General features: G+C 32.0%; 1 protein-coding gene across 2 annotated transcripts; it reads left to right on the top strand.

Annotated features, from left to right (window-relative positions):
- Positions 1–4638: 4638 nt before the first annotated feature.
- Positions 4639–11445, top strand: LOC145305972 (uncharacterized). 2 transcript variants are annotated; one of them, XM_080147883.1, is made up of 8 exons: positions 4640–4727; positions 5407–5499; positions 5836–5871; positions 7521–7591; positions 8078–8103; positions 8460–8522; positions 10133–10225; positions 11003–11445. In XM_080147883.1, exons 1-8 carry the CDS (start codon positions 4683–4685, stop codon positions 11086–11088), a joined length of 513 nt encoding a protein of 170 aa, XP_080004009.1. In that variant the 5' UTR covers positions 4640–4682; the 3' UTR covers positions 11089–11445. The 2 variants fall into 2 exon arrangements, with proteins under 2 accessions (XP_080004008.1, XP_080004009.1); XM_080147882.1 differs by lacking the exons at positions 10133–10225; positions 11003–11445 and adding an exon at positions 9393–9587 and having other exon boundaries at positions 4639–4727.
- The last annotated feature ends 2856 nt before the right edge of the window (positions 11446–14301 follow it).

The following is a 14301-nucleotide window of genomic DNA, read 5'->3' as shown; positions in this document are numbered from 1 at the left end:
AATCTGTACTGCACAACTAAATGGAAAGGTGGCAGCTTCTAGCTCCAAGGGAGCTTCTCCAATCAAGGCTAAGAATTTAGGTATATCTATTTGTTCAAAGAGTTATTACGCCTATTATTGATTTGTTAAAGCTTTTTTTAAAGATGTTATCATCCTTGTTTTATTTTTTTAAAAACAAAAGTTTTTCTATAGTTAGTGTAGATACGTCCTTCCGTCTCCCCGTTATTATCAATTTAGGCATATAAGAATTGTTCTATAGATTACAAAAATTGCGTTGCGATTCCTATAACATTTAGGCACTAATTAGTAAATGGAGCAAAACCAAGTCTGCACGTCCATTTTAACCATAATCCCTTTTTAGAAAGTAACAATTTTGTGGACCTTAATGAGAAAATAGAAAGATTAGAACATTTGGTTAAGGTCCTGCTACAAAATTCTGGCAGTTCTATCTCACTTAGCTACCCCAGGTACAGTTTATTGCTGTCAGAGAAGGGGGAGAGGGGGGTGAGGGTAGTCCTTTCTTTTTTTTCTATCTCATTTCTTTGTGTTAAATATAGAGGACTGTAACTAACTGACTTTTTAAATTTGGTGATTATACATAACTAAATTTTCTAATATTTACATCCTGGCGGGCAAGCAAACCTGGCAGGGTTATTCAGCAATATTTTTCTTAGCTAAGAAAGCATTTTACATAGCAAAAATGCTAAAATATTCTAGTATTACAAAACAATATAAAATATTGGTGTTCAGGTCAATTTTAGGTTTCAGGTCCGTTTCTCCAGGTCTTCAACGAATCTTTAAATGACACCTTTTTTATAAAAATAATAAAAAATATATAATATGAGAAGCTACCCTGTAAAGGAGAACCATATCGGTTCAGCAGATAGCAAGATAAACGTGAAGAAGAGGGGAAAGTGTGCTATCACAGGCTACTAGGGGCGAAACCGCTAGTAAGGATTCGTTATATTTAGAAGTATAGAAGAGGATGTGCAGCAGAACAAGGAGGATATTATTGACCTGCGCCTCACTGATGGCAGACATGATATGCTGATCTCACATGCCATGGCTGACACCAAGTACATCAACTCTACAATTATTCCAGGTAACTTTGAGTGATTTACTAACAAATAATGTCTATTACCTAATATTTTGTTATGAAATAGTATAAATTAATCAAAAATAAATTCTACCCACCCTTATATCTGAATTATTTTCTGAAAATTAAACTGTAATTTTTTACAATCACGTTATCGTATTCGTTGGCTTAAAATCTTTGGGCACGTTTATTGAATTTTTATTGCTTGATTCTTTACTAGTAGTGTCCAAACAATTAAGATTAAGAACTCTATTTTCTAGAACTGAAGCATGATATAGATGTACACAATGATTTCCTGGATGAAACAAGGCCTCCTATAGGAATTGATAACAAAAATTGATTGATAAATGGATGATTGGATGGATGGATAGATATAATATATAGATAGATAGATTAACAGATGAATTAATAGATAAATTTACAGATAGTTAGGATAATATTAATGTTAATAGATTGATAGATGAGATAATAGATTCATAATTAAAGAGAGTATTATCCTTATACTAAAGTAACAGGATGTCTATGTGTTTGTGTGTTTGCGTGTTTGTGTGTTTGTGTGTCTGTGTGTCTGTACCGAAGGATCTCGCTAACCGCTAAACCGATCGGGTTCTCCTTAACAGGGTAGCTTCTCATAGGTCCCGGAAAGGTTTATAACTATTTTCTTGGGGGGTGAGACACCCCCAACCCCCCCGAAAAATGAACCCCCCCCGAAGAAAAAAAAATTTAAATTTTTTTTAACTAAAATTAAAAATGAGGGGGGGCAACCCCCCACCTCAAAAAAAAATTCGCCCCCCAAATTTTTTTTACTTTTTCTTTTAAAATCTAAACTAAGAAATTGGGTTATTAAATTCGATTATCTCCTCCTCAAGTGCCCCTAGAGGCCTCTAGGGGCGTAACCGCTAGTATAAGTATAAACCAGGCAGGTTTGTTCCTTAACATCTTTCCACTGAACCGATGAGTTCTCAATTTCATTTAAGCTTTGGATAGATTCTGAGATGGTTTTAGGCTATTCGTTTTTTTTAAATTAATTCATGTGGTGGTTTTGGACATTTTTACTCATCCTCCCTTTTTGGAAAGAGAACAACTTGAGGCTAGAGCGCAGCCGATTGTATATAAATATTTTTTGGGTTTGTACCTCCGCCCTAACCAGAGAAATCGCCCCTGAAAAAAACCCTCCAGATTTTCCTTTCCCTTTCCCAACTTCAAGTGTACCTAGATGTTTCTAGGGGCGTTGCCGCTAGTATGAGATAAAGTATCCATACAGATTAACATTTGTTGTCAATGAATTGTGAACCAGGATCTATAGTTGCATGGCTACCTGGATTCTCCAGATTGAAAGAGCTCCCATCAGGTGAAGATTATTTTATCTTTATTTCCATAGCCCAGTATAAACGTGTTTCGTTTACATATCCAAATCAGCTAAGTGTTAAATGGCAAATCTGTGATCACATATCCTGTCAAAAAATGGTGTGTATATGTGTGGTTATGGTTTCAATATACTGTTAATGTGTCGATATTACATATCTTTGAATAAAAGAATAAAAGGTGGATATGTTATGAAGTTTAGAATGAAAAAGTAAATCTTTGGGTTATTTTTTATATTTTTAAAAGATTTATGACCTCTAACTCTTCTTACAAGTGAAGGGATTGAGATGCTAGGCGTCATCCTACTTAGACAAAGAATAAATAATAGCTTCGAAACCTATTAATATCCGCTGGTTAAGAACAGACCATGAGCCATAATGATAAACCAAGTATTGTATCGATTTATAGACTGTTTTCTGTAAAAAGATGTCTATTATTATGTATTAAGTTAGTATTGATTCCTAAAATTATTTAAATACAAATTAGGTTTCGTGATTTTAATTTATTTTATTTTATTTTATATATTTTTTATTTTATTTTTATGGCAAAGATGTCACACTTATTAAATTTAACCAACCAATGATTTTTTTATCCAATCTTAACCAGACAAATGCCATCTAGCTGAAAAAGATGCGTAGATTTCATTTCTGGCAACCAGAAAATCCGCAGAAATCGAATTAACAAGTTCCAAAAAAGTTTCATTAAAAAAAACCTTACACCAAAAATAACAAACAATAATTATAACGACGACTTAGTTTCTTTTTCCTGTTTAATGCGAATATTGAAACTAATTTTCAGGCATGCATGTTTGTTGGTATTGTACTTTTTTTAGAAACCAAAATACAGACATATTTAAAACTACGAAATTGTATATTAGTTACTAGAAAGATTATATTTTTTTTCTTGCTTTAAAACAACTTTTTGTACATAAAACCCGTAATGTCTTCATTATTGACACAAACATGCATGCTGTATAGTTTTAAAAAATGTAGTCAAATAAAATACCTGATTAGAATACAAAGCAAGAAATAAAGGTTATCAACTCCTTATGAGCTTTTTGTGGTAAATAGAATTATTAATAAGAATAAAAGAGTTTCAAAAAATAGTAAAATAACAAAATGTTAGGTGAATTGTTAATATTAAATAAATCAAAAAATGTTTTACATTCTTATAATTAATTTCAATAAAACATAAATATGCACAACAAAGGTTATTTATAATTATGAATTCTACCAGACTAAAATATAAAAGGGGAAATAGTTTATGAAGACGACACAAAATGATTTAAAAAATTACTTATTTTTTTCTTTTTTTTTAATCTTTAACAATTTTAATGTTTTTATTATGTAGATATATAAAGTATTATTCAAACTTAAAGGATTTAATCTTTTTCTTTGTAATTTATATGTCTAAACAGTGTAAAAATGAAGTTTTTAATTACGAATTTTCAAATCATTAGATTTTATTACAGTTTATTATAGAAATAAAGAATAATTTTAACAAAAAAAAATTGCCACAAAAAGGCTTACTGTATTATTAATCTGACCTAATTGTATAATTGCATTCATTTTGTTTATTTACCTTGAAAAATGAGTGTTTAAGTGCTGCATTGGTTAAAATCAAACCTAAAAGTGCTCCTTATTCAGTGACAGAGTGAAAAAATATATACCTTGTTTTATAGTTTTTTATCTCTTTTTTTATATATTTTTATCTGATATGTATATCAAAATTTAAAAGTATCTATTTCATTAGATATTCATACTTTGCTAAAACGTCTTGGTTACTTTTTGCACTATATTTGCTCTAAAAAGGATTCTTTATCTGACTTTCACATTTAAAATGAAAGATTTTATGCCAATTATTGTGATGACTGTAAAAAAAAAATAATTATTTTGTTTATATGCAATTTTCTATAATAAAATGTGAGAAATGCCTTTTTTCACATGTAGGGCGAAAAAAGTAACACTGAAAATATTTTTTATGTCTTAAGCATGTCCTAAACTCATAGATAATAAACTTTCATAAAAGATTTATTTCAGAATATGTCATTTAGGGCATAAAATTAATTTTGCAAATTAACATTGCAAATGTTTGCCAATAACTTTTAAAAATGATTTCTGCGGATTTTCTAATTTACATGGGTGTTTTCTACATATTTTCCCCTTTCCAAAAATACCTTTCTCGTTAAGATTGGCTTCAAGAAAGTATTTACTTTCCAAAAATGATATGTGGTGATGGTAGTTTGATCAAATCTGGACCTTTGAAGGTTTGAAATTAAAATAAAAATATGAAAGTATTTTAAAAGCGAAGCTTTTCTATAATTAGGGTCGGTCTGCCTTTCAAACTAGGCAGGAGGTTCCTGTATTAGTTGAGTAAGATTTAAAAAGTGTAGCAACTCATACATCTGATTTTTTGGAATAATGATTCTTAGAACAACAAGGTAGAAAATGATAATCAAGTCCCAGATATGTAGGATGTTCGTTTGTCCTATCGTTTCATAGCTTTGCTTTACTAAATGTTGTCATCCTTGTTTTCAAACCTTGCAAACCCTTTTCTGTCAGTCTAAACATTAGTAATGAATTGTGTCCAATGGCATATAGTTTTATCAGGAGGTTGTGAACCTTGATGGGATGATGAAAAATGGGGATGTAGTTCTCCCTAATTTAAATATGTGGGCGATTTTGACAATCATATACCTGCACATGCACTAGGTTCCACCTGTTTATGGCAAGATTTTAATGTCGAGCATTTATGAATAGGAAGAAGACCTTTCATTGGCCTATCGCTGGACTTACTATAACTTCGTCCAAAGATAGATCTTTCTTAAAAAGAACAACCACATTCAAAAATCATGAAAAACAAGAAAAAGCATGATAATTTAATTTAATTTTAAAAAATTAGCCTAAATTAGTTTTCTTCTAATTATTATTATTGTAATTATGTAGGGACAAGTGACACCAGAGTTAAACACTGTTGGTAGATTTTTGCGTGGTTCTACAGACGAACAAGCAGGGGTAACTCAAGAGGATGCTGTGCAGGTACATCAACAGATTGTTGAGAGCTAGGGGGATAGAGGGTTGTTACCCCCATCCCAAACTTATGAAAATATGTTATTCTAGTATTAATCATTACTAAAGCTCTGTTGAAGCACAAAAAAAATTGTTCTTGAATGACCCTGCCAGGTTTGCTGGAATCTTGTGCCTGTCAGGATGGTGATATTAAGAATAATCAAAACTATATTTCAAAAGTAATTTATAGCCTTTTCTATCGTTTACACGAAGACCATTAAGGGTTTGAGTTTAACTTTATCAATATTTATTCACAAGATGGGAAAGATAAGAACATGTTACAAATTTTATTGGTTTTTATTTTAGGATCATACCCATGTTGATGAGGGACACACCCACCAGGTAAATATAATTTTAGGATCATACCTATGTTGATGAGGGACACACCCACCAGGTAAATATTATTTTAGGATCATACCTAAGTTGATGAGGGACACACCCACCAGGTAAATGTTAATTTAGGATCATACCCATGTTGATGAGGGACACACCCACTAGGTAAATATTAATTTAGGATCATACCTATGTTGATGAGGGACACACCCACCAGGTAAATATTTATTTAGGATCATAGCTATGTTGATGAGGGTCACACCCACCAGGTAAATATTAATTTAGGATCATACCTATGTTGATGAGGGACACACCCACCAGTTAAATATTAATTTAGGATCATACCTATGTTGATGAGGGACACACCCACCAGGTAAATATTATTTTAGGATCATACCTATGTTGATGAGGGACACACCCACCAGGTAAATATTATTTTAGGATCATACCTATGTTGATGAGGGACACACCCAACAGGTAAATATTAATTTAGGATCATACCTATGTTGATGAGGGACACACCCAACAGGTAAATGTTAATTTAGGATCATACCTATGTTGATGAGGGACACACCCACCAGGTAAATATTATTTTAGGATCATACCTATGTTGATGAGAGACACACCCACCAGGTAAATATTATTTTAGAATCATACCCATGTTCATGAGGGACACACCCAACAGGTAAATATTATATTAGGATCATACCTATGTTGATGAGGGACACACCCACCAGGTAAATATTATTTTAGGATCATACCTATGTTGATGAGAGACACACCCACCAGGTAAATATTATTTTAGGATCATACCTATGTTGATGAGGGACACACCCACCAGGTAAATAATATTTTAGGATCATACTCATGTTGATGAGGGACACACCCACCAGGTAAATATTATATTAGGATCATACCCATGTTGATGAGAGACACACCCACCAGGTAAATATTATATTAGGATCATACTCATGTTGATGAGAGACACACCCATCAGGTAAATATTATATTAGGATCATACCCATGTTGATGAGGGTCATACCTACCAGGTAAATACTATATTAGGATCATACCCATGTTGATGAGAGACACACCCACCAGGTAAGTATTATTTTAGGATCATACCTATGTTGATGAGAGACACACCCACCAGGTAAATATTATTTTAGGATCATACCTATGTTGATGAGGGACACACCCACCAGGTAAATATTATTTTAGGATCATACCTATGTTGATGAGGGACACACCCACCAGGTAAGTATTATTTTAGGATCATACCTATGTTGATGAGAGACACACCCACCAGGTAAATATTATTTTAGGATCATACCTATGTTGATGAGGGACACACCCACCAGGTAAATATTATATTGGGATCATAACCATGTTGATGAGGGACATACCCACCAGGTAAATATTATATTAGGATCATAACCATGTTGATGAAAGCCATACCCACCAGGTATATAGTTACAGACAACGCAGTTTTCCTGCAACTTGGCTTGCAAGTGTCTCAGGTTCCTTCTATTTATATAGTTAAATATCGATGGCTCTAAAAGTTTAACAAGTATTGATCATTTTCATAAACATTCCATCTATTTCTGATTATATATTTATCTATATATAAATTTATATTTGTCTATCAATCTATCTAGGATTCTGGCCACAGCCACCGGGACAACGGGCATCAACACTATGAAGATTCCAGTGGAGACGGACACTTCTCGTAATTTGTTTATTATTATAGAGAAGCTACGCTGCAAAGATTATTGTGTGTTAGTAGTCTATTTTAAAATATTACATGTGACTGCTCCCCTAGCCTATGAAGTGTGAACATGAAAAGTTTTTGTTTCCAGATAATGACTTTTAATTATGAATATCATAGCATTTATAAACTTTTCTAAAAAGTATGGTCAAAGATATCCATATTTTTTGTGGATTTTTCGATTTAGCTAGACACAAAACCTTCTTCGTTTTACTTAGAGTAGTCAGTTTTTTTTAGGCTTAAGATCTCAATAACTTTTAAGCTATTTTATTTTGGATTTACGTAATGGAATGTTTTAGGCTATTTTTCTAGCCCTTTGAATTCAGAGCCCCTAGATGCTAGGAGCGTAGCCATTAGTTCATATTAAAGTAATATTTGTAAAATTTCTTCTTTTTAGAAAAAATTTAATCTATTTAAATTAAATTAAACCAAATTTTACTTTTTTAGGCCTTTCTTTGGATCAGACGAAGCACGTAAGTTTCAAATGCGAAGCTTTTCTACATTTAGGGTATATCGCTGTACGTCCCTAAAAGAATTGTCTAAGCAAGTTTATGAGGTTTTTTTCTCAGAAGGGGGGATGTAAATAGACGCTGTTTTATTTTGTATTATGTTGTTTGTGTAGAGGGTGTATCTAACCCCAAGTTAATAAAAAAAATATTCGTTAAAAAAATTTACACACAAATTTTAAGTCGTCTGTCCTAAATAAGCCGATAAATCAGAGCTTGTTAAAATTGTTTCAGACAGACGGACATTTCAAATTATAAAGTAGCTTCGCTACTAAAAAAAGACCTATAAAATTTGCTAATGAAATCGAGCTATATTTATTCAGATGCAAAGGACGTTATTTGTACCCGGGCTTACAACCATGATTTCTTTGGAGGCGACTGTGGAGGTAACACCCAGGGAGGGAGGAGACATTGCACTGTAAATTTCACTGGTACCATAAGTTTAATAACTATGTTATCGTATTACTTCACTTAAAAACTTTGGGTACTTTAATTAAATTTTAATTGGTTGGTGTCAAACTTTTCAACAAATAATTTACATGAACAGAAATCAAATGGTGATGGATATTGATTTATCATTCATTGTCTAATCATTTAAGATACATAAATAAGACAACTTAGCGAATCTAAACTGCAAGTCAACTATGTCGAAAGCAGATGTAATACAAAAAACTAAAGTATATTTTCTGTTCTCTCACTATATATGCTTTCTCTGACAAAATCTTGGGGGTGGGGTACAACCACCCTACCAAAGATCTACACTTTGGAAAGTGTCAAATAAAAAAGTAACACCCCATTAAGAACGCTTTTTGACTTTAGAGTATGTTGATTATATAAGTCGGTGTTATTCACTATTCTATCTATTTATATATCTATCTATCTATTTATCCAATAGTCCCTTTCGTAACATCGCCCCGTAATGGGCGATTTGTCGTATTTTTAAAATGGCTTTTTATGGGTTATTTTAGGTTAGGTTAGGTTATATTGGGTAAGGTGATTGCCCCACAGAGTTAGGTAATTGGCCCCGCAGGGGCTAGAAATAGGAGAGAAGTTACTGTGAAAAATAAGAAGAATCGCCCTATAAGGAGCGATGTTACGAAAGGGTCTATACCCCTATCAATCTATCTAGGATATTTCCTAATGAAGGATGAAGTAACTGGGTAACTGAGATTGGTAATGCCCAAATCACAACAGAAAAGGCCAACTATCTATCAATCTATCTTTCTATCCATATATCTCTATATCTATCTATCTAGGATATTTCTTAAAGAAAGACGAAGTATGGGTAACTGAGAGTGGTAATGCCCAAATCACAACAGAAAAGGCTAATATACAGTTTTATCTATCTATCCATCTATATATGTATATCTATATATCTATCCATCCATCTATCTATCTATCTAGGATATTTCTTGAAGAAAGACGAAGTATGGGTAACTGAGAGTGGTAATGCCCAAATCACAACAGAAAAGGCTAATATACAGTTTTATCTATCTATCCATCTATATATGTATATCTATATATCTATCCATCCATCTATCTATCTATCTAGGATATTTCTTAAAGAAAGACGAAGTATGGGTAACTGAGAGTGGTAATGCCCAAATCACAACAGAAAAGGCTAATATACAGTTTTATCTATCTATCCATCTATATATGTATATCTATATATCTATCCATCCATCTATCTATCTATCTAGGATATTTCTGAAAGAAAGACGAAGTATTATTAACTGAGAGTGGTAATGCCCAAATCACAACAGAAAAGGCTAATATACAGTTTTATCTATCTATCCATCTATATATGTATATCTATATATCTATCCATCCATCTATCTATCTATCTAGGATATTTCTTAAAGAAAGACGAAGTATGGGTAACTGAGAGTGGTAATGCCAAAATCACAACAGAAAAGGCTAATATACAGTTTTATCTATCTATCCATCTATATATGTATATCTATATATCTATCCATCCATCTATCTATCTATCTAGGATATTTCCTAAAGAAAGATGAAGTATGGGTAACTGAGAGTGGTAATGCCCAAATCACAACAGAAAAAGCCATCATACAAGCAAGTAATTCAGGTAAAGAAATTGGCATCTAATTGTTAAAAACAATTTTTCCTTTAATGTAAGGTCATTCAGTTTGTACGTCCGTACCGGAAAGATCTTATCTTGCAACTCTATATTCTTTATCAAAAAGTCCATAGTTCCCTTAAAAACATTTAAACATTTGATATTTTACGTGTAATTTTGTTTAGAAGTAAAAAGTTATTTAATGTTCATTAAGTATTAGAATTCATTTTTCCTACTGTCCGATTTTATGTATGATGTCATCCTTGTAGTATTGCAGAATAGTTATTTATTTCATCGTATTATAAACCGCTTTCCGCGGATATAATGTACAATTATTAGATTAAAACCTTATGTTCTTATGATTGTACATTTCTATATATTCGTAGAAAGCGGTTTATAATACGTAGTTTTTTCGTATGGATGAGAACCGATTCCAATCCACCGGATTCGAATAAATACGAGAATAGTTATTTCTCGTATCGTATTATAAACGGCTTTCCGCGGATATAGAATGTACAATTATAAGATTAAAACTAGTATTTTTAGCCCCGAGGTGCCGGAGGCACCGGCTAAAAAAAACTGGTTTTAATCTTATGATTGTACATTTCTATATTCGTAGAAAACTGGATATAATACGATGCTAGACATAGTTTTTTCATATGGATGAGAACCGGTTCCTATCCACCGGATTCGAATGAATACGAGAAAATTGATTATATTCTTGTTATGTTTAATGTACAAATTAACCTTGTTAGGAGCGCAGCTACAATATAATATTTGTTTCAGGTATAAGTGGCATGGGCTCTGGACGAATGGCAGACGAGACAAGACCCAAAAATATGAATGTTGTTTATATAATCAGGGTTATGTAAATATTAAACAATATACTTAGTTTAATTAAAAGTTATGTGAAGGAAGGTATTTTTTTCAACTTTGAAGCTTTGTATGTCATAAAAACCAGCATTAAGAGGCCTAAAAAAGTAATCCAAAATAGCTAAGGCTCAGAAGTTCGAATTTGGTCTATGCTATTTTAAATTTTTTATGATATGTAAAGTTAGGCTGTTCAATTTTTCGAATGGCCTTAAGCAGGATTCTTCTAAGTTACCCAAAATTACCTTCCTTTATTGGCAAAAAAAGCTTTGCAAACTAACTTTCCAGTATGGCTTTGATACCGACCAAAATCCGCTGGATTAGAACCAGTTCTAAGCCATACTGAAAAAAAATTTATAGCATTGTATTATTCGGGAATAGTCCCTTTCGTGGCAACGCCCCTGAAGGGGCGATTCGTCGTATTTTTAAAATGGCTTTTTATAGGTTATTTTAGGTTAGGTTAGGTTATATTGGGTTACATGATTGCGCCACAAGGTTAGAGCCCCCCGCAGGCGGTAGAAATAGGAGAAAACCTAATGTGAAAAATACGAAGAATCTCCCCTTAAGGTGCGTCGCCTCGAAAGAGACAATACCCAAATTTTCCAAGAATATTAAAATAAAATCATAAAATCAATACTGTCGGGTTTAATCTAAAAATTTTTCATTTTGATATCTGCGGAAAGCTATCTATATTACAATGAGATAAAAAAAACCTTAATATTTATAATTCTAACTTTGACATTTAATAAAATATTTTTTTATCTTTATGATTATATTTTATTAGTATTGTAAGTCTGAATTATTATAAATTAAGATAAAATATAATGTTCCTTGCATGTTGTTATTGTAATCAAAAAAGAATTTTAGTAAGAAAATAACTAGAAAGACAATATGTCAAAAGTAGAAAAGCACAAAAAATCAAAAGTAAAGAGTATATGCATAAAAATTAGAGGAATCGTTCTAAATAATTTCAGAAGCATAGAAACACATATAAAATTTATATTGTTTAAAAAAGCAAAAAACTGAGAAACAAAAAATTAAAAAGCTAGGTCATTTTTATATACAGGGTGCGCCACATATCTAGGGACTTTTTCTAAATTGTAAACAAATGAACATAAAATCGTCAATTTTAAAGATTTTATTAAATTTTAAAAACTGGGGAGCAAATTAGGTATATGACTATTAGATCATTGAATAAAATCGCCACCAGCATCAATCATCGCCTCTACCCGCCTCCTCAACCGCCGGCAGGCCAAGGTCAGAATGTAACTGTCCAAGCTGGCGAAGTTCTCCTTGATAGTGGCAATGAGGGAGGTCTTTATAGAATTGGTACGTCTATTGGTGCATGCTTCAAAGTAGCCCAAACTTCCTCACTAAAATTGAGGGGCTCGCTAAACAATTTTATGAGAAATTCTCCAAAATGAGTCTAAGCCAAATTGTTAGTAAATTTGTTGAAAAACTGCTTAATACAGAATAATGTTTATGGACATACTCACATTTCTAGGACTTGACTATAGAGTTGCTTTGCTTATAATATTGTTCTTTATTGTCCCAGGAATCAGCAAACCAAATCAATAGGACAATTAGATCACATAAAAATTTGTTATTAAAAAGTAAAAAAAATCAACATAATGTTTAAAATGAACATACGGACATTCTGGTAATGATTATAGAGTTGCTATGCTTTCTAAATTGTACCTAACTACTACAGGAATCACATGCAAAGTTTTAAAACAATAGGACAATTCTAACAAGCCACCCCTTTGATCATTTTTAATTTGTTTTACATTAATGGTAGGGAAATGGTGTGACTCTGTGCTCTACAAGGCAATTTGGGGGAAATTACCCATATTTTTAATGATTAAAAAGTTTGTAAGTTGTAATATTTGGAGAAGATTAGAAGTTTTTAGGTTTATTGCAGTACTTATTAAATCATGATTTCAGGGAAGCTTTTTATTTTACTTCCCTATTTCGCCACTTTTCTCCAACGTGTGTAGCCATTAGATACAAGAAGTTGCCAAGAAAGTCAAAATTAAACTACAACAAATATCATAAAATGTATGATTGTGAAAATACATAGCTATGTAGTTCAGAATTTTATTGCTAGGTGTCGTAAAAACCTTTTTTGAATTTAAATTTGTATATGAGATAAATATTTAAACAATCTTAAATATTTTTCAAAGTATTACAGCTATCCACTATTTAGGATTTTTAATAAATTTATTCACTATTTAACATATAATTTACGAGTAGTTTATGATTTAGATAAAATACCTAAAAGATGTAAAAAAAAAGGCTTTAATTCTGCTCATACATCTTTAAACTGAATGTGCACACAAACTCTGACAATCCTTTTAGCATGGCTTTTAGTAAACAGAGCAAAAAGTATTAAAATAATGCTTGAGTTTATATCAAATTCTGCCAAAAGTTGCTTTATCTCATCATCAAGTTTAAACTGGAAATTTAAGAAATCAGCTCTATAGCATTGTTTGCCAGAATAGCCTTCCCTTGTCCCTGGATATTTATAAACTAGAGGTGGCGTTATCCCGCTATTGGCTAGATTGAATATTAATCTTTTTCTTCCATTGGCCTATCCCTGAATATTAAACTTTTTCTTCCATTGTCCAATCCCTGAATATCAACCTTTTTCTCCCATTGTCCTATCCCTAAATACTAATCTTTTTCTCCAAATGTCTTTTCCCCTACTATTAACCTTTTTCTTCCATTTTTCTATACCTGAATATTAATCTTCTTTCATTGCCCTATCACTGAATATTAATCGTTTTCTACCATTGTCCTATCCCTGAATACTAACCTTCATCTACCATTGCCCTATCCCTAAAAATCAATTATTTTCTTCCATTGTCCTATCCCGAAATATTATTCTTTTTATTCCATTGTCCTATCCCTGAATATTAATCTTTTTCTTCCATTGTCCTTTCCCTACATATTAATCTTTTTCTTCCATTGTCCTATCCCTGAATATTAATCTTCTTCCATTGTCCTTTCCCTACATATTAATCTTTTTCTTCCATTGTCCTATCCCTGAATATTAACCTTTTTCTTACATTTTTTATACCTGAATATTAATCTTCTTCCATTGTCCTTTCCCTACATATTAATCTTTTTCTTCCATTGTCCTATCCCTGAATATTAATCTTTTTCTTACATTTTTTATACCTGAATATTAATCTTCTTCCATTGCCCTATCACTG

This window comes from Acartia tonsa, chromosome 14, assembly GCF_053477335.1.
Source record: "Acartia tonsa isolate MP-2025a chromosome 14, ASM5347733v1, whole genome shotgun sequence".
In the NCBI taxonomy this organism is placed as follows: Eukaryota; Metazoa; Arthropoda; class Copepoda; order Calanoida; family Acartiidae; genus Acartia; species Acartia tonsa.
This window is presented reverse-complemented; position numbering and strand designations above follow the sequence as displayed.